Source organism: Dermacentor variabilis, chromosome 5, assembly GCF_050947875.1.
Source record: "Dermacentor variabilis isolate Ectoservices chromosome 5, ASM5094787v1, whole genome shotgun sequence".
NCBI classification, from domain to species: domain Eukaryota; kingdom Metazoa; phylum Arthropoda; class Arachnida; order Ixodida; family Ixodidae; genus Dermacentor; species Dermacentor variabilis.
Window position 1 is genome coordinate 39238794 of NC_134572.1, and position 19403 is coordinate 39258196.

The 19403-nt window shown below is 43.1% G+C and overlaps 1 protein-coding gene across 2 annotated transcripts in view; it reads left to right on the forward strand.

Annotated features, from left to right (window-relative positions):
• Window positions 1-19403, forward strand: part of LOC142582439 (atrial natriuretic peptide receptor 1-like) — a 279999-nt gene that overhangs the window by 214582 nt on the left and 46014 nt on the right. For both annotated transcript variants that reach the window (XR_012828436.1, XM_075692164.1), the window contains exon 11: window positions 17972-18076. Coding sequence is in view for 1 of the 2 variants with exons in the window: in XM_075692164.1 (XP_075548279.1) it covers window positions 17972-18076 (105 nt within the window). In the remaining variant the exon portion in view is untranslated. The remainder of the gene's footprint in view (window positions 1-17971; window positions 18077-19403) is intronic.

Below are 19403 nucleotides of genomic sequence, written 5' to 3' on the forward strand. Positions count from 1 at the left end.
TCTATCTTTCTTTTTGGTCTCACGGTATTCCTGGCTGACAAAACAAGTTTTTGCTTTAACAAGGACACGGCGTCGGTTGCAGAGCGCACATTCTTCTTTTGTTTGTGTGATCACTGCACATGACCGCATTCAGCACTGAAGTAATTTTTCACGGACAAATAAAACTTCAGGAAGGGAACGATGCAATTACATGCAGAGAGATTTAAATAAAGGCTGTTTATTTCAACGACATATATGCGTCTTTATTATTTTGTGATTTAAGCCCCCAATTCTACAATCGAGAATGATTACCACTGTATTTCTTTTTCTTCTATTGGGATCATATGTTCTCAAATAAGCTTTCTATATCCACGAATCACCAATAGTCTAAATTTCGCCCGCTGCTACTCTTCACAACACTCTGTAGACTTTAGTGCACCCCCGAGCCACCTCCTCTTGGCTTGCGAGTGCAGAAAGTGTTATCTTTCTCTTGACACATATATTGTTATTTTGCATCTGTATAAATAGGGCAGCAAACTAAATGTACGCCGCGTTGGCCATCCTCATTGGCTTCCTCACTTACCGACAGCTCTCCTTGAATACGAACAAATGTACACTTCAAATTTGAAAGCCACAATATAGCACTTACTGTATTCATCATACCCACCTAATTGCATTTACTGAATGAAAAATTCCTTATTAATATCATAAATTAGCGGGCAGTAATTTTGCTACGTTTTCGATATATATTTGTTAATAACATACATATGCTGCGTTCTAGCCCGTTATGCAGGGCTTTCTACGAAACACCTAAGTTTTCTCATTTCTGCATACATAGCCATGACAACATTCAAGATCTAACAAAACTTCTGCCTGCTGTTTCCACAGATAAGCAGTAGCGATCACTTGGACATGGTGTGTTGCTTCACTGAACCAATGAAGATGCGGAGAAAATAATAAATGCAGGATTTTTTTCAGCGATGTATATGTAATCGTGTGCGATTGTTTTTTTTTTATTTTTTTTACATCATAGGAATTCGAAATTCACACTGGTAGTTAACTATTTAGGATAACTCAGCACACGTTATTTCTGCTATGCATTTTCTATTCGTCCTCATCTTTATTCCGGATGAGCTATCTGCAGATGGCTGATTTTCATATCTGAATGATGGTATAAACCAGACACGTCATGCTTTATTGGACTCGAGAGTCGCAGCTACTAACATCGGCACAGTTTAGGGTGCTGACTTTCTGAATAGTGCTGGATATCTGCCGTTCCATTATCTGCTATAGCTTAAAGATTAAAAGCTCATTGCCTAACACGTGCAACGTTTATTTTAGATTCCTCTTTCACTGTGGCTACACAGACCGGGGCCAACGGTTTTCACAGAGGTTTTCATTCGTAAGCATGCTCTTTGCCATTGACCATTCGCCTTCGCTTAAGGCGAATATATACGTCCACACATATAGTATATACGTCTATATATGGAGAGGTGTATATAGGAATTCCTCTCACCACCTATCCTAGACCGGAGGTCCCAATACAGTCTATGACTATGGGACCCCAGTTTGTATTTCATATTTCTATCAAAGCATGTAACAACTTTGAGACATGCACATGATAACTTTTTCTCTTGCCTTTATCTGCGGGCACTAACGATAGTATGCCAGTGCCTCTACCACCAGGGCATTCCGTCCTTCTTGTGGAGTAGAAGACCAGAGGCATCCTCCTCTGGCCAACCTTTCCGCTTTATCTCTTATTAAACCTGTTCGGTCGCAGGACTAATAAGATACAAAGAACAAATTAAGATCGTGGGCGTGTGTTCGGGCCGCGTTCTCGTCACGTTCCGAATTTCAATTTCCGCGCTCGCGTAGCTTCTTTCCAGTTGTATGAATCCAGTAACACGCGCCCTTTAACTCGCGCCCTTTAACCCGCGTTAACGAGTTGTATCTTCGCGATACTGCTTGTGGTGACAACAGTTAGTGCGTCCACCCTGTAGCCCGTGTCCTTCTTTTGTGTTGCACTTAGCCTTGCGCCTGTGCAGAGCCCACAGAAATTACTTCTCCGCTTAAAACTTGACGCATTTTATAGCGGGATTGCCTCACGTTTAGTTAATCAAGATAAACACGCGGTAATCAGTACAACGCCAACACAGCCTTCTTTCGTAAGACATGCTACCTGTTTATTTTCTCCTGGTTAGTTCAATTTATTTCTAAATTATGGCGGGTGGACATAACCAATATATTATTTGTATGCGATGATCTTTTGTTGTTTCTTATGGAAACATGCATTGCATGTAGACAGCAGCGTTATGTATTCAGGAGCTGGTGAAGAAAAAAGAAAGCTCACAAAATTCAACGTTCTGCAAAGATGGCGCGGAGGCAGACGCCGGGAAATCGACTGTGTCGTGGTCTATGAAAAGTTGTGCGATTCAGGCCTGAGAGAATCTCGCGCCTGACATTTCCTTACAATGTCCGCTTTTGTCGACTATATTCATGTGCGCATGCGTGGGAGTAGTTGAGTGGATTTTCCTTTTTCTTTACGGGGACGGCTTATAGAATGGTTCTTTTGAATAGCGTGTCAATGAGTTTTCGAAGTGCGCTGGAGCATGTTTTCTTGTAATCTGTGCGAAGCGACAGTTTTGATTTATTTTTACCTGATTTTGGCTAAGTTGTGCATGCCTAGTACGCTTGAAGCAGCAACACTATAATGTCTAGACGGTTCTCTTTACGGTTCGGTTCATCGTTGCTTCCAAAGTGAGTTTGTAGCCGATAATTGCTAGTTTATTTCTTTTCACTACGATTACTCTGCATAAATTAAGCAAAGCGGCTTTCAGAGCGGGGTGATCCTGCGAAATATTGAGTTTTTTATCGCCTCGAGAACTTTGAAGTCGCATATACGTCCTGTCGGATTCTACTTTTTTGTTGATTTGCTTAACAGGTGCAATCACGCGCACACCAATGTGCCAAAAGTGTTACAAATGTGGCTTTGTATTTTATTAGCCTTTGCTGCTTAATCCCTGCGCAATTTCGTTGTCCTTTTCTGGGGACATTGATTTACGCATTTTGCAGAAATCCTGTAGGTGTGATAATAACATCTACAAATAGTCTGTTTCAACCTACGAATGCTGTTGTCAAAGTAAGCTTGGCTTTATGGACATCTACTTTTTGCACAATCTTTTTCTTGCGTGCGGCGTATTGCATGTTGTTTTCTATAATTATACGCGAATAAAAATTCTGGCACGTAGAGATGCAACTAGAGATGGAACGTAGAGATGAACTGTGTAAATATTGTATCACTCCCTCGAATCGGCCACCACAGTGACCAAGCAAGAGACGTTCATATTGTCATGAAGCCCATGGAAGGCGCGCATTCTTGTTCCTAACTATGCTTGGCAGCCTTTCCACCATCTCAAGAAAGAAATAGTTATGAATGCCCGCCCTCCCCCGCGCCAGGCGGGTCTTGTAGAAGTCTAAATATCTGTGGCACGCACGATTCGAAGCAGTCTGATTTCTCGCCAAGGTAAAGGGGAGAAAGGGATCGACGATAACAAGTGGCGAATGGAATGATGTCAGTACGGTGACCTTCGGCTCAGTATTCCGCATAAGTTTCTCTTTTGGCAGCACACTCATGTTATAAGTGATCTCGTAACGCGCAATAATTTGTGTAACTTTGTGGCGATGCTTTCAGTTTACATTCCCTGTTTCATGCTGTGTTGTTTTGTGCCCATTAGAGAGAATAACCTACGGTACTTACCATTTTTTTACAGTCCCAACACAAAATTAAGAGGCAATCACTTCGAATAAATTACGAGCAGCACGATAGACGACATGCTCTCATTGTAAAGGAGCACTTTTGTGCCGGGTGTACTTTATTAATTTCTTCGTTTAAATCTTGCGAAAGTTATTATGGACACAATGAAGAACCATGCGACTTATTTTAGAATAAAATTTCACATACCTTGCGTTTCGCGTTCTCTTGCCCCTTCAATTTCCACAGGTGCTCCTAAGCAGGCAGCAAACACACAGCGCCTTGAGGTGAATGAATAGCATTAAGTTCATGCGACGAATACAGATTGAAAATGAAGGTTGCCTTGCAAAATAAGAAAATGCTGTGAATACAGATGGCTTTCAAATGCGATTTTTTACTGTAACACTGGGTTTTATGGACCAAGAAACAATTTCGTTAATTATATTGAAGTGATTTCCGGGGACATTCAAAATTAGAAACTTGATCATTTGTTTGTAAGACTGAGTACATGACCGATTTCAGTTTGTGACATTGTCGAATGTGTACAAGCTCAAGAGAAACAGCTGAAATTCTTTACTAAAGTCCAGCGCTTAAAATACAAATTCACTCGCATAGTATTAACGATGTTTGCGGGTATATACGTTACCGGACTTCCTGGGCCTTCTGCGATCGACAAGCGGCTCTTTCTGGGCAACATCCGCAGTGTCAACTCAGTGGTTCTCTCTCAGGCTCGGTCACTGAAAGCAGGTCGGCGAGTAGGCAGTGCAGGTTCCTGTCAGCGAACAATTGAGTGCTTGTTTTGCTTGCCCTTGTGTAGAGACGCGACGTGGGCAAACAGACAAACACAGCCATGGCGCAACAGTCAACTGCAGGCCAATGCCAGGAGACAAACAGAAACTCGGTTTAGCGTTAGCGTTGTCCCTGTTTGCCGAAGGGGCAAAGGCCACTTCGTGATTACTGGGACCAAGTCGCTCTTGTTCGGCCACATGAAAGCCGGAAGGTCTGGAAGTGGAACAACCGTCCGTTGATGCGGTTTTGCCGATGGGCACCGGCTGAAGGTTGCGCTGGGCAAAAGCAAACCAAAGAAACGGGAAGCAACCAAGGAAGGCTACGTTTTACTCTGGGCGGTAGTGTGGGCGCCTGGATGCACGCTACCCACGTGGTGCCTTCAGCGTGGTGCAATAGAAAGCAAAGTACATTACGTGGTCGCTGAGTCACAATTCATTCTCGCTTTTCTGTGGTAAATATCTCCTCATTTTCTCTCATTTGTAGAAAGAACGAGAACGTCTAATTTTCTGCTCTTGTTATGCACAGGCCTGCTTTTGATATTAAACCATTAATTATGTGTAATTTAGAAACTCAACAATATAGAGGACGCCTATGTTTGCTTTTATTTAGTTTCAGCTAACTGATCATTATAATTACTAAATCGGAGAAAACTCTGCAAACAGTGTTTCTTTGGGTAGAGGCTTTTTTAGATAGTTAAAGAATACTAGAATTGCGAGAATTGTTCCTAATATATTTAAACACTAAAATATCATAAAGAAGTTAACGAGAACTGGTAACTCCTTCTCCTTTAAGAACTCCTTTTTTATAAAACACTCGTTCGTTCAAAGCTTGAATATGCCGCGTCGATATGGGACCCTCAAGCTAAGTCACTTATATCTGTGTTAGAAGCTGTTCAGAACCGTGCCGCTCGTTTTATCCTCCACAACTATGACCGCACATCAAGTGTCACACTAATGAAAAACACCTTGTCACTACCATTACTTTCATTGCGCAGGGAAATTTAACGACTCTGTCTTTTTTTTAAGATCTACAATCTGAATCCTGTTTTGAAAAACGCTTTGCTCCTTTTACCCGCCTATGTTTCATCGCGCATTGGCCATCCACGCAAAGTGGGCGTTCCACTTTGTCCCACTACCGCTCCCTTAACTTCTTTCATTCCAACTACGTCATCCGAGTGGAATCACTTGCCAGCTGATGTGGCACTCGCCGACGATCTCGAGCATTTTAAGAAAAAGTTAAGTGTCTACATTTCTTCTTCATGACATGCGTGCCTTTCGTTTCGTGGTCCCTCACGAACTCTGGGTTGCTGATTTTCTAGTTTGCGTTGTTAGTTGTTTTCTTTTCTCGTTTTTTTAGCCTTCCATGAATGCGCACAATTGCTGAAATCTGTGAAATCTGTAAAACTCAGTGCAGTGAGCTATGTAATGTCATGTATGCAATGCTATGCTAAATTGCAATGATATGTAATGCTGTGACCCATGAATGTATTTACATTTCTTGTTATCTGTATTATTGTATGTCTTGTTCCATCCCCTCAATAATGCCCGCAGGGCCATGAGGGTACTTGAAATAAATAAATAAATAAAAGTTAGGCTAGGGAAATACCTGATGGGGTACTCGAGATTAAGTTAAAAAAATATTCCAGTCTTAGTCAGTGCTGCAACCATGCACTAGTGAATGTGGCATACGTGCTCAGTCACTTCGTATAATACCTGTGCATAAAGAGCAATAAATAGAGCTTATCGCAGTGCAACTACCATGAAAGATTTGCTCTGCTGTCCTTCTATTTACTCTTTCATTTCTTTGTTGGCCTCGTCATAGAATAATTATTTTGTTCAGTAATTCATTTGTGTTCAGTCATCATTAGAGCAATATTTTATTTCTTTATTCATTGATTGATTCATTCATTCATTATACCTATGAGCCAATCTACCATTCCGTTATTGAACTGTGCCACGACAGCCATTTCCAATGCTTTCTTCTAGTGGAATTTATCACATTCAGTTGCAAATTATTATGCGCTCTCACTAAGTAATGGAAAGGTAATTAATTTTATTCCTAGGTATTTCAGACTTATGTGAAAAAAGTAAGCATTGTGACACAATCCTATCTGCATGTTTTAGGCAGTCCTCTTAATTAACAGTAATAAAATTTCCACTTGGTGTACTGTCACTCATTTCGCGTTTTTTCAAACAAATTTTAATTATTTGCCTTCTGTCTTCGTCATATTGCGCTTCCTCTTCAATATGTTTAATCATCAGCTCAAATTCCGTGCACAAGTGAATTACTGGCAGCAGGCATGACGAGAAAGAACAAAAGAACCCTTTCTTCAGTACTGCTGACGAACCACGGTGCATCGAACATTACCTAAAATATGGTAAAGCGGCCCTTTGTAGCAGCACTGTGTCATCTAAGCAGAGGGTTCAATTTATCCGCACCTTAATGTTTGTGGTTAATTTTTTGCAACTGTTGGACAGAACTGCCAAAAACACGTGACGTGCGCAAATGTGTACAGAGTGAATGAAGGGGATAAGGAGCGCATGGAAAGGCTGGTTATGACACAATATTAAAGGCAATCGCGGTGCGAGTTAAACGCGAGCCTTTGCGCAAGTGACATTTCCCCTCCTGTGCCTTTGTAGCCCCGTAGCGGCGCCACAGGTCTCTGTCACGGAAAGCCCGCTGTGTTGGCTCTTTAATGCGCATCAGCCAGAGTGGCTGCTATGAATGCGAGAGCATGAAGGCGTAGTGCGGTAAACCGTGCACACGACACCAGGAAGACACCAGTCCTCGATTAAGTGTGTTCCTTTTTTTCCTTACTCGTCTCTTTCTGAGATGTCGTTTTCTATTACTATGATCCTCTGGTTTCTTTGGAAAGCTGCTCCTTACAGTTTCCTTGGTTTTTTTCCGGTATAGAAACCTTCTTTTCGGCAGAGCTAAAAGTAAAATAAGGTGTATCGAGGGGTCCTTAAGGAAGCTCAGAAAACCCTTTTGTGGTCTCGCTTTTTGCTTTCTTTGCACGTTCATCCCGTTCGGCAAAGTATAGCCATGAGGTACTTTTCGACCAAGGTTAGCGCAAGGAATTGGATTTTTTGTAAGTGCTCTACCGAGCCATTTTTTTTTTTTTTGTTGTTGCTTGCGGCCGGTAACCTGTCGCGTCGCTTCGCCCGACATCTCTTAGAAGTGTTGTTGAAAAAAGAAGATGAGTTAACGCCAAGGCTATTCGATCGCGCGGCACAACTTCTTAAGTACAGACAAACCACCAGGCACTAGACAGGTATTAGAAAGCTTGACAATTCAATATCTATTTCTTCATGCAGTATGGAGCTCGGTTGATATATTGGAGAAAATTTCGTCTCAATATCATCAATCTGTTTTCCTATTTCAGGCTTCCAGCAGTAACGTGCTGACCTGGGCTCGTTGGTAGATGTCTCAAAAAAACGAGTAACAGCGCCGCTGAATAACGGGACGTGACTGAGCCAAGGCTTCGTCTATCTCAGCGACGTCCCGTTGTTCAGCGCGCTTACTCGTTTTCTTCAGGCTTCCAGCGTGAATGTCCCTAGAAAAAACTCATAGTGAGCTTATATGCAGTGAGAAAATAACGAAACGCTACTGAACGGCCATTCTGAGGTCATCCTAGCTCCCCCAAGGAGCTGTTTTGGGAGAAGTGCCTGAAGTGCGCCAACAATAAAGACGCTCGCGGATTATTACAAGTACATGATTACGAAAAATATATATTATGCAGGATGACCTTTTGTCGAGCGCTAGCTGTTCAGCGCTCTTCCGGCGACTCGAATTGACGGGCGCCGAAGAAACAAAAACAGTTTTCTGAGAGCACGATTGCATGGATGCTGGTGCCTTCTTTTCTTGTCTATTCCCTCTGTTTATTAGTTTGCCATTCGAGGTAGGCTGTTGTTGGGGCCATTTTGGAGGCAACTGTCAGCCTGACCTTGACTGCTGTGATTTATGCTTTTCAAATAAAAATGAATAATAGTATAGACATAAAGCGTCCGAGGTGTTGTAGAATGAGGAGATATTGATGGTTGGTCCAACTATTTGACATGACTCCGCACGCGTTAGCGCATGTATTACGGGCGTTTCGTACCGAACCCATCGCCACAAACCAAGCGGATACTATAAGATCGCTGCGTACGGCTCAATGTGAAGGTGGCGTAGCAAAAATAATGAAGCGTAACACATAACTGCAAGTGCGATACTAGACTTCAACCGCAGCGACCTTCTTACCTCCACTATCTCAAGGCAACACAAGGACGTCCGTAAAGCAGCGAGTGAGTCGACGGGATTGTTGCGAACGCTTGCTGCAGTACGCGTCTGAAGGAGGCTTTCCGCATTCATGCTTGCCGCTTGCCTGCCAACTAAACTGCAATGCACACCCCGCCACTGCTCATGCCTAGCATAGGCTGTCCCGCATATGAAAGGAAAATAACTTACTGGGAGCACAATTTGACCTGGTCAGCGACATGGCTGTGGCCCAAAAAAGTAGCCACTTCACTAGGAATGCTGACAGTCGAACAAGTGAACGTTTCCCTAAGAAGGGCGACAGCGTCATTCTAATGCAGTGCACCGATAACTGTTCCCTGGCGCGGTCCTCTCTTCACCATATCTACAATGTACCTTCACTCCAAGCATTGTTGCCTGTTCTGCTTTTTTATGTATTCTGAAAGTGTATAATGCAGACGTAAACTTACTGAAAGTTCAATTATGTTACCTCTTTCATTGTAATATCAATTATATGGACACTCCAAGAACATTTATGCCGTCGCCATAGGTGTCACCATGAGGTTCCGTACAAAGTCAAAGCGCGATAATATGGTCGCCGCGCACCGTATGCTGTATGTGCAAGTCAAAGTGTGCGAAGGTAAGCCGGCGATCGCGGTTAAATCTCGCGCACGCGATGCAGAGAAGTGGGGAGGAAGCGCGCCGTCTTCCGTCGCGCGCAAGGTTCCGCGGCAAAGAGTAGAGAGGGGGGTGGGAGAGGGCGTCCTACTTCGGACGGCCCGGGCGGCATTTTTGCAATTGCTAGTACGTACAGATGGCGTGGCGTTTCTCGCGGCGCTCGAAGTTTCAGCGCAGGCGCGATTAAGATCGGATGCGAGAGCGAAAATCTGGGGGCCTTTGCTCCTTGAATATGTGTCTCTGTCTAGGCACACGGAGGAGGTTTCTTAGCGCGTGTTGTAGTAGAACCTTAGCCATTTATGGTCATCCAGCAGCTGTGGCATCACATTTGGGTGTATTCACGGATATCAGAATTCACGTAAGCATTCATTTATCCATTCTGCAGGATCCATCGCAGTATTCTTGCGCGGTACATAGCCCAGGCTATCAGCATAAAAAGTGAACCACTGTTTACACGGGGCTGAATTTTCGTCTAGCAATACTGTCTTGGTGAATTCAATTGATAAAAACATAACATCTCGAGATGCGCGGAACTTTATTCGTGTGAGCGCGCAGAAAGTGACGCCGCAACTCGTCACTCAATCTAACCTAATGCGCTCTCTATGAGGCGCGTAATCTGCACTGCGACTTGGTTTGACGAGGGGCTGCTTTTCCTGATTAGGTGTATTTTTTTCGTTGAATCTTTTCTCGAGCTTGAAAGTAGTAGGCCTGTCCATATTCTCCTAGACGCCAGCGTGAGTCTCGATGAAGCACCTATGAGTACAAAAAGGAATAAAACGTAGTCTACGTAAGAATGCCGTACCCGAAACTTTCCTATCCTTTGCAAGAGAATGTAATTAACTCACGTTTAGTGACACTTGCACTTCCTTTCCTGTGATAACAACCCTCTGTTCGTATTCTGCCACCGATTTTCCTCTGCACGCATTGACATGAACTACCCAACTCTGCTTGCTGTTTTCACCTTCAGCTTGAACCTCCTTAATTCTGGTTTCATCCTAAATCCAAGTAGCTCCCTCGCTGTATAAATTATTAAAATATTTCTTCTCTCATTGCATCATTTCCGGTGTCATTACGGTATTCCTACCTATCTTTAACGTTTTTGGTCAGCCCACAAGCTTCGGCGTAATGAGTAATTAGAAATGTTGCATTTTGTTGTGGAAATTTCACGTCCTAGCTCGCTTTTGAGCAGTTGATAGTTAGGCGACTACGATTTCACCATTTGGCATATTCAAAGCACGAGCTCGCTATTTCGAGCACTTCACCACCAGAAGTAAACACGTGTACTCCCAATCGATAGATAAAATAACGTTTATTATATTAGATATTATTATGCCTGAATCCTGAATGTCGTTCTGTTTTGCTTGTAAGGTCCACAAAATTTGTCTTGGAGATACTTATCGTGCTAATATAATAAGATAAGTTGTAGGTCGTAAAGAAACTGCTGCCAGCATTCACCTAGTACGGATCCATCAATATCTCTGGCGCGGATGAAAGCAAAAGCGCCCATGTATAGGGAAAAAATAAGACCTCAGGCTAAATAATTCCTAACTCTGGCTGAGGGCTGATGTAGACCCGCTGTTCGAAGCTGCACGGATGGTCGTAGTGATTAGAAACATGGCAAATTGGGCGACTTTTCTTCCAATATTTTGAGTGTGGGAAGAGGCTGTAAGATGGAACGTGGCTGGAGGCACGCCTAGATGACAGGCGCAAGAAAAATGGGCTCCGCATGGGCGTGAGCATCGAATGCTTTATTGGATGAAATTTTGGCCCATTCTTTCTCGTCGGCGCGAGGGCTTGTAACGAGAAGCTATGTGCTCACGTTTTATTCAGCAACTAAGTAGCTCGCCTCGTCCTAGTTTTGCATTTCCATTAGGTGCACTGACGTCTTTCAGGCTGACTTGTTGCTCTTATATTGAGGAAAAAAAATCCAAGCATGGAAAAGCGTCTTGTTTTACAGTTACTAAACAGGGCTGTCCCATAAATTGGCTTCCGCTGTGTCACAACACTGCAACACCAAAAGCCTTCGCCTTAGCTTCTACAAGGTAGAGTGTGAGAACATGAACAAGCGTTCCCTTCGTGAAAAGACCCGTTCTTTTTATTTGTGTGAAGTCCACCTATTTCACATATAATTTGAAGCATGCTAAGTGCGAATGAGTGATTGCTTTTGGTATCGTTGCCTTTTGGTACTTTACGTTAATAAGTAACTTCATTGCGATCGATGGCTTTTCACGGCTCTCATAGAATAATGGGAGCAGACGCTTGGTTGTCTTACAACTTCATGTCGATCAAAACACGTTGATAAAAAATAGTCAACTGGCGATTTAGTTTGTAAATAATTGTAATAAATAGTAAAAATTCAAGAGCAAGTAGGGGTGCTGAATTTAGAGGTGCTTGTTCAGAAGCGCGAACCAGATGTTAAATAGCTTGAAAATCAGCCAGTTATTGACGTCGAATAAGAATAAGAGCCAACCTCTCTGAACAGTGATCAACATTGCACTCACGGAGATCTAGGCAAATTGATCAAGAAGGAATGGTATAGGGATATATGCAAAGCTCGACAGGCCCGTGTTCAGAGCGGTGCAATCGTTATAGACACTTTTTTGCTTAGAAATGATCTCTGAGAGCGCATGGAAATTGTGAAGGCTTACCAAGCGCACTGATACAGCCCGAAATAATATTCTGGAAAATGAAATATATGGGACGTGGCAGAATTGCCCGGACAGATCTTACTCGCTTGCAGCTGTACTTGTCAATTTCGGCATCAGCAAATTACCGGTAATCATAATACATTATTTGGGCCGAAAGTTGCGGCGCGGGTAACGACAAACGTGGAACTGTATCTTTCGTCATTATTATTTACCAAGCTCGTTCCCTAATCAAAACCTGTGCACAGTTGTGTCTGCCCTGTGGCGTGGCCTGAAACAGGCGACTTCGTGCTCAGAATCAGATGACTATCTCGAACCAGAAATCGTAGAGCGTGCGCTACCAAATAACAAGCCTGTAATTAGGAGTCAACTTTCTAGAATGCATATTATAGAGAGGTTATATTATTTCATTGTTTATCCGGTATCACAAAGGTGGTAATCACCTTTGCAGGTATTCAAAATATTTCGTATGTGCCACGTGGGTTCAATCATGCACCGGGTACTCTTACAGCAAAAGCACCAAGGCAAATGTATCATGTACGTTGGATCAGTGCGTTGTGCTGTTATTTCGCCGATCACGAAGTCGCGGCTTATATTGCCGGCCAACGAAACCGCTTTTCAATGGAGATGAAATTAAAAAAAAGTATTGTTCCTCTGGAAGCCGGGACACGAGTCTCTCGCGGGGAACCAGGCGGCGCACACCGCGGCTCGAGAACATGCACGCCGAGCCATCTCCGACACGCAGAGAACGCGGACCAACAACTGTGACGAGGATGATGAACGGGTATCCAAAAAGTACTCGGATATCTTGGCGCACTACAGGAAGCAGAGGCGTCGCTACCCATCCGCGCTTAAGTAGGGAACAAGCGGTAACCTGGAGAAGACTCCAGGCTGGAACCTACCCACACCGCACACTGCTGCACGCCATGTATCCGGGCACCTACGGGTGAGACTGCAAGTTCTGCCCGCCGGACAAGCCCAACACCTTGCGCCATATGGTGCTGGGGTGCAGGAATAATCGAGAAGCACCACCGTCATCATCACCTCCAGGCGATAACATGCAGAAAGAAGCAGATTCAGAGGAAGAATTAGAAGACCAGTGGGAGGCTCTACTGGTGACGCAAGACCTTGACAGCCAACTGTGGTTGGTGAACAGGGCTCGGGCGGCGGCAGCGATTCATGGCTACCTGGACTGAGGAGGCCACCCACCTTTGGGCTCAAGAAGCCTGGTCTAACAATAAAGTTTATTTCTCTCTCTCTGTTCACTTATATTCAGGTGCATGTTAAAGAACCCCAGATGGTCGAAATTAATCTTGTGTCCTCCACTATACGGCGTTCCTAGTAACGCAATATGCATCTTTAGGACATTACAGTGCCCAATTTAAGATAACTAAGGCAAATGTTGGCAACAGTGCTTATATAAACGCAGGAAATCTAGTTTACCACGTAAACTTGGTGGCAGCCTTGTTTTTCTTTTTTGGAAAGCCATCAACTAATTTTGATTAACCATCTGCCAACCTTGATCCTCAACAACTACCTGGGAAGTGAGGATCTACTGCACAATATGCATATTTGTTGCGCATTTCCCCCTTTATCTTCGCCAGTTTCGCTGCCAGTTTTGGGTTACACGAACAAGACACACTCCAAATCCGGGTTTCAAGAAATCTGAAGCTAAACTGGAATAAAGAAAAATATGGTACGATAGATGACATAAGTTACTGAAGTGGTGTATTCAATAAATCAAGGGGAACTAGTTGTATAACATCTTTAAGCGAAAACAAAATTGAGCGGACGTTAGTGCAGTACAGCACTCAGTCGAATAAGAATTCGTCAGTTATGTTTTTGAGAGAAACAGATGCTGTATTTAATGAAAGTTGGAAGTATTTACTTGACTCATAATCAGGCAGGCTACTTCAAGTGTTGGGTTAATGACATGATGTACAGAGTAATCAGAAACGCACAGTCTCAATCTGCAGACACGCACACGCTAAAACTGGTTATAGAATCTGCATAAGGTCCTTTGATTACAAAACAATGTTATATTTTGTTGCACGCAGCGCGCTAACAGTGTTTCACCAAGAATCGAGAATGCTCCGCAGTTTTGCACCGACGCCATCAGATATAGCCTGGCTGGTGAAGATTCACCACTGTCACTTAAAAACACGGCAAGTAATGAGGAACGTTGCACACTGAACACATGGGCAAGTGTAATACACAGAGTTTCCATTGAATATAGTCGCTGTGTGTCAGCTTCAGCGTGAAACGGAGTTCAACAAACTGCGAGGCCTAAGCAAACTAGATCCTTCTTTTGTCGCAAGGCTTTGCTAATAAATATAGGTTTGCTCTCTCAATAAAAAAACGGTCTGAGCGAAAATATGGTGCAAGACATAATGTTGAAAAACTATCGAAAAGAGCGCAAGGAAAATTAAATAGAAAATGTTTCCAGAAATATAAACTTGTTATGACAAAGCTTTCTTCTATTAGTCTATTCGTTTTGAGTTAAATATCTTATGTTAGATATGCATGCCTGCAACGCAAGATAGGGAAAGCCACAGAACGCTCTAATTTCCGCTGGTTCATAGAACCAGCGCACTCCTCACTGTCGATCGGAAAGCTTTACTGCATTTTATTATTATGAGTTCGTTTTCGTCATGTGGAGCTGAGATGTCACCGATGTTTTCTGCTTCACAATGAAATGCACAGTGCCCACTTGTAAGATTCACCGTATCGAACACACGCACACAAGCGTGCGACCGCGTGCGCAAATATATATATATATATATATATATATATAACATTTCTTTTAATGGATGCAGAACATAGGCAACAACAACAGAAAAGAGCTTATCTTTCAGCTTACAACCATCATGAGACAGAACGATAAACATACTTAATCCGCAAAATGAATAGAAAGAAGTCAGCATAAAAGTGGTATTTTTCTCGCATACTCCACAAGGTTTAATAAGTGAACAAGAGAGGCAGATGAACGCCTCCTTAAAACCCATTGTCACGCTTCAATTCACTACGCAACTGAACAGAGGGTCCCATAGGTATTCTCACGGAAACAACGAACAACTACGCGAGTGTTCGTATACAGTGCTTGGGCATTGGGATTACTGCATGACTCGAAAACCTGACCATCTTGGAATTCTTCGAAGGCCCGTGCACTGCGTAGAGTGAGCGTGTGCGCGGGAACTCAGTTCATCACGAGGCCTGTTCGTTGGCCGGACCGCCGGAATCTCATACCCCAGCGGACGCAAAGCCGATTTGGCTGGCAAGCCTGCAGCACGGAAGAACGCTCGTAAATCAGTGAAAAACACAGCTTGGGTCTCCATCGTTAAACGCGAGATTGGGCCGCCGCGGTGGCCACACTGCTCAGCGGCGCGTCGGTCGGCGGCGAAGTAATGAACGTCGCACGCGGCTCGTAAACCTCAGCGTCCGTCGCTAATGCTCGCTCGCTGTCGCGTGTTCAACTGTTTCTGTCTATTTGTTTCGCTTAAACACTTCGCTCCAGAGTCGCTGAGCTGACCATGCAGCAGTAATGTAGGGCGCTCGTGTGTTCAACGCACTAATCTCGCAGCGAATGCCTGTCTCTTCTAGCGCGACAGCATACTTCGCGCCTTGCCATCCCCAGCGTGGTGCAGCTCCGAGTGCTATGGAATGTCATTTCGGTGTTAATTATTGGTGGTCATGCCGCACGTTCGTCCTAAATTGGACGTAATGACCACGCAGCCCGGTTCAGGTGATTGATCGCTCAGTATTTATCAACTATGTGACAACCCGAAAAAAAGAATATTGACTTATTTTGCTTTGTTTTTACGTTCGCGTTCATTTTCCCACTTATTCATAGAAACAAGGTGCACAATGTCAGCGCAAGACAAAAACTGTTGTTCAACGTGATTTTTTGACGAAACTTTCTCATGGGAACAGTTGTTTGTGTAGAGACATTTAATGTGATATGCATGGTAATTTTAAAGAAAAGAATCGCACGGCTACTGCTGCAAGCTCGCAATTTACGGTTATTCTTTGTTGTACTCGGTAGCAACGCATCGTCCTGCACTGAAACTTCTCCCGCTTTCACTAACACAGTGTTCACAGACAGTCTGCTCTGAAAAGTAGGAACTGTCGCTGAGAAGTTGCACCAAGGTCAAAGGTGGAAATATAGGGCCACATTTACTAATAATTGCTTTTGATGTTCCTTCTATTTGCCCTTTATCATTAGCACGTATGATGTCAAAGACTGCCCGAATGGTCCACTCGACGCAACGAATGATAAGAAAGTATAATATCGGAGGCAACAAATCTTTACCAGGCGTCGGAATGGCACAAAAACGAAAACAAAAGCAAGAAAGACACCACACGCTCCGTTCCTATGTCTTCTTAAATAAACCAACGAGCTCAACACCGCACACTTTTGCAATCCTTACAAGAGAAATTCTTTTCAGTTTAAGATTTCATCCTTGGCGGGAAAGCTCACTTCTTGCTATTGGGAAATTTCTCACCCAAGGACAATTGAGACGTCACTTCACACGGTGCAGGCAAATACGCCTTAATGTTATCAAGTAAGAAGTACGTAGGCTCGTGTAAGCATGGGGAAAAAGCAGTAATGGCACAATAGCATGCATATAATGAGATAAACTCGAACAAACTTGCTTGATTTCGCGTTCGGTATTTCATGCGAAATTTAGTAAACACAGGAGACGCGCTTATCCTGTTGCTGCCTACGTTTATCCCGTACAAGGTGTGCACTTATTGAACCTGTAAGTGCTATGGTATTGCATCAGCGGCTACAATGACATTTCTTTGACAAAATCTGCGGTTCGGCGCACTGGGTCACATCGTCTACTAACGTCACCAAATGTGTCGAGTCCTTTCTCCATATGACGCTCTAATAAGTGAAGCCTCTATGTCATTTACAAAGAAGCCACCTCTTTCAGTATATGCGCTGTGTGTTGTTGCTGCAAGGAAGTGCGAAGGGCCGTTAACAAATAAAAAATTTAAATGCGGATTAGTATGATTCTTTCTCCCAGGTGTGTCAGCGATCACTGTCAATTTTTTTAGAAATTACCCCTGGGAGATGGCAATATTTAAGTTAACTTAATTAGTTCGTTGTTGATAATTAGTCGATCATGCATTTCAAATTTCTGTGTAAGTAATGTCCGCCTATTGGAGTAGACCAGCACATAGACTCGAATTGCGCAATCTTCCGCAGGTAAGATTTAAGAAGTTCTGAAAGTGTTCGCTGAAGCACCCTGTATATTGGCGGAAATACCAGGGTCATCACTGGCGTCGTAATATCATTAGCTGGAATTGAATTTAGTGGTAAATGTGGAATTGTTGCAAATAATTTGTAAATTATCCGTCCACTATCTCATGGTAACGAAGGCAAACTAACTTTTCTATAAGCAGCCCGGTGTACATACCATTTATTATGTTTCCTACTAACAACGGGTAATGGAAGTCATGCGACTTAACGTAGTACGGGCAACAAGCGCGATATTTATTTGTGTTGAATTGTGGCAGTTTGTCAGCATTATTTGTATCACTTCACTTATTTCGCTGTAGTAAGTGGTAAAACTGCTGAAACAAAGTATCACAAGTATTTCAATGAAGCCTCCGTCTATAACACGTATGCCGCTATAGACTATAGCGCGACATTTCAAATTCGAAAAACCTACTGTTGCAATAATTTCACTTCTTTCTGCAAATAAGGTTAAGTTTCTGTTTTACCTTCCTTATGTGTTATAGCGCCTCTTGCCTGCAGAGCACAACGCCTAGAATGGTTCGTGCCTTGCCTCCCCCCGTTCTGTCTTCTGGTTGTAACAGTGTATGCTGAAATGTGATCGCTCCTGATGATATCTCCAATGTCTGCATTCTTGTGTCAAACCCTTAGATGAAAGACCTCCAGCACGACCACATTGTTCGGTTCATTGGAGCTTGCATTGATCCACCGCACTGTTGTCTTGTCAAGGAGTACTGCCCGAAAGGAAGCCTTCAGGTGAGTGTGTTACAGCTTCTCATTGACAAACTTTTGTGCATGAAAACAAAACCAATGTGAAATATCAGCCAAACGAATCACGGTATTTAAGAAAGACCACGCTGTGTGTCGTGTTTAGAACAACTAGTTTGCTTTGGTGCTGCTGTGTATGAAGTTAGAAGGCTGCCTTTACCAAAATATATTACTGCCTTCAAATTAGCCTCAAGTTGGCTTCAAAATTTTCTGGCTTTAATTTTTCTAATTGAAAAGTTGTACGGGAGAGCAGAAGCACTCTGATGGTGGTACTTCTGTGTTTATTGCCGTGCACGTTTACTGAAAAGATCAGAGAATATAAATACGTTTTTCCCTCAAATATTTACTAGTCAGCGTCATCATCACCTGAAGAATTGGAGGAAATAACAAGGGTACATTGTTTCGGAAAAGTGGCTCTATTCTTAAACTAAACGTACGAGATATTATTTCACACTTTGTCAAACCTCGGGTTTACCAATGAATTTTCAAACAATGGCAACCTTAATGTGCAGCTAGGAAAGCAAATGGAGTCTTACCGCAAATGACACCCAGAATTTTCTTAATCTCAGCGAAGTGTTATTCGTGGCGTACGCACTGATTGCTCTACAACCAAACATAAAACAAGAACAAATTCGACGCTGACCAAGAAGCTCTGCAGGAGAACATTTTTCACACAATTTTACCACTTTCTTGTCCGACAAACTATTGTGCTCATCTCTATTTATTGCTCAGGTAGCTTATCAATATAACACTTAATGTATGTTCTTCCGTATGCGCACGCCTAAAAATGAGTGTGTTATTAGGGACCTAAATGTTCACGTATGCTGGAACATACTTCTATATATTTCCTATATCTTGAGGTAAAAATCGGCACAGCCCTTTTTTCTTACTTCACCTTGCAACTAACCAAAATGAATTCCTTACTCAGTAGAGTTCGCTAGCCTGGTATATAGGTTATCAGCTCTTGACTAGAGAGAAATACAGATGAAAAAAAAAGAGAAATTAATGTAGGGTAACCAGACCGGAAAATTTAGTACTCTACCTTGCAGTGCTGAACGTGGGAGGGGGACGTAAGAATATAGGAAAGCAGAGATTGACAGGAAGAAAAGACTCGCACACTGACAAAGGAATGCAAAAAGCACTTACGATTGCTATGTCCGAACGCAACTATACATTTTTGCACGCCACTGAGAGCTTGCTGCACAGCGAAAGCATCGCGGCTTGAACAATACGTCAAATGAATGAAGGGGCGAAATATGCGTTTGTTGCGTGAAATATGAGCTGTCTTTTCAGCAAAGCAATTTTCAAGCAATTT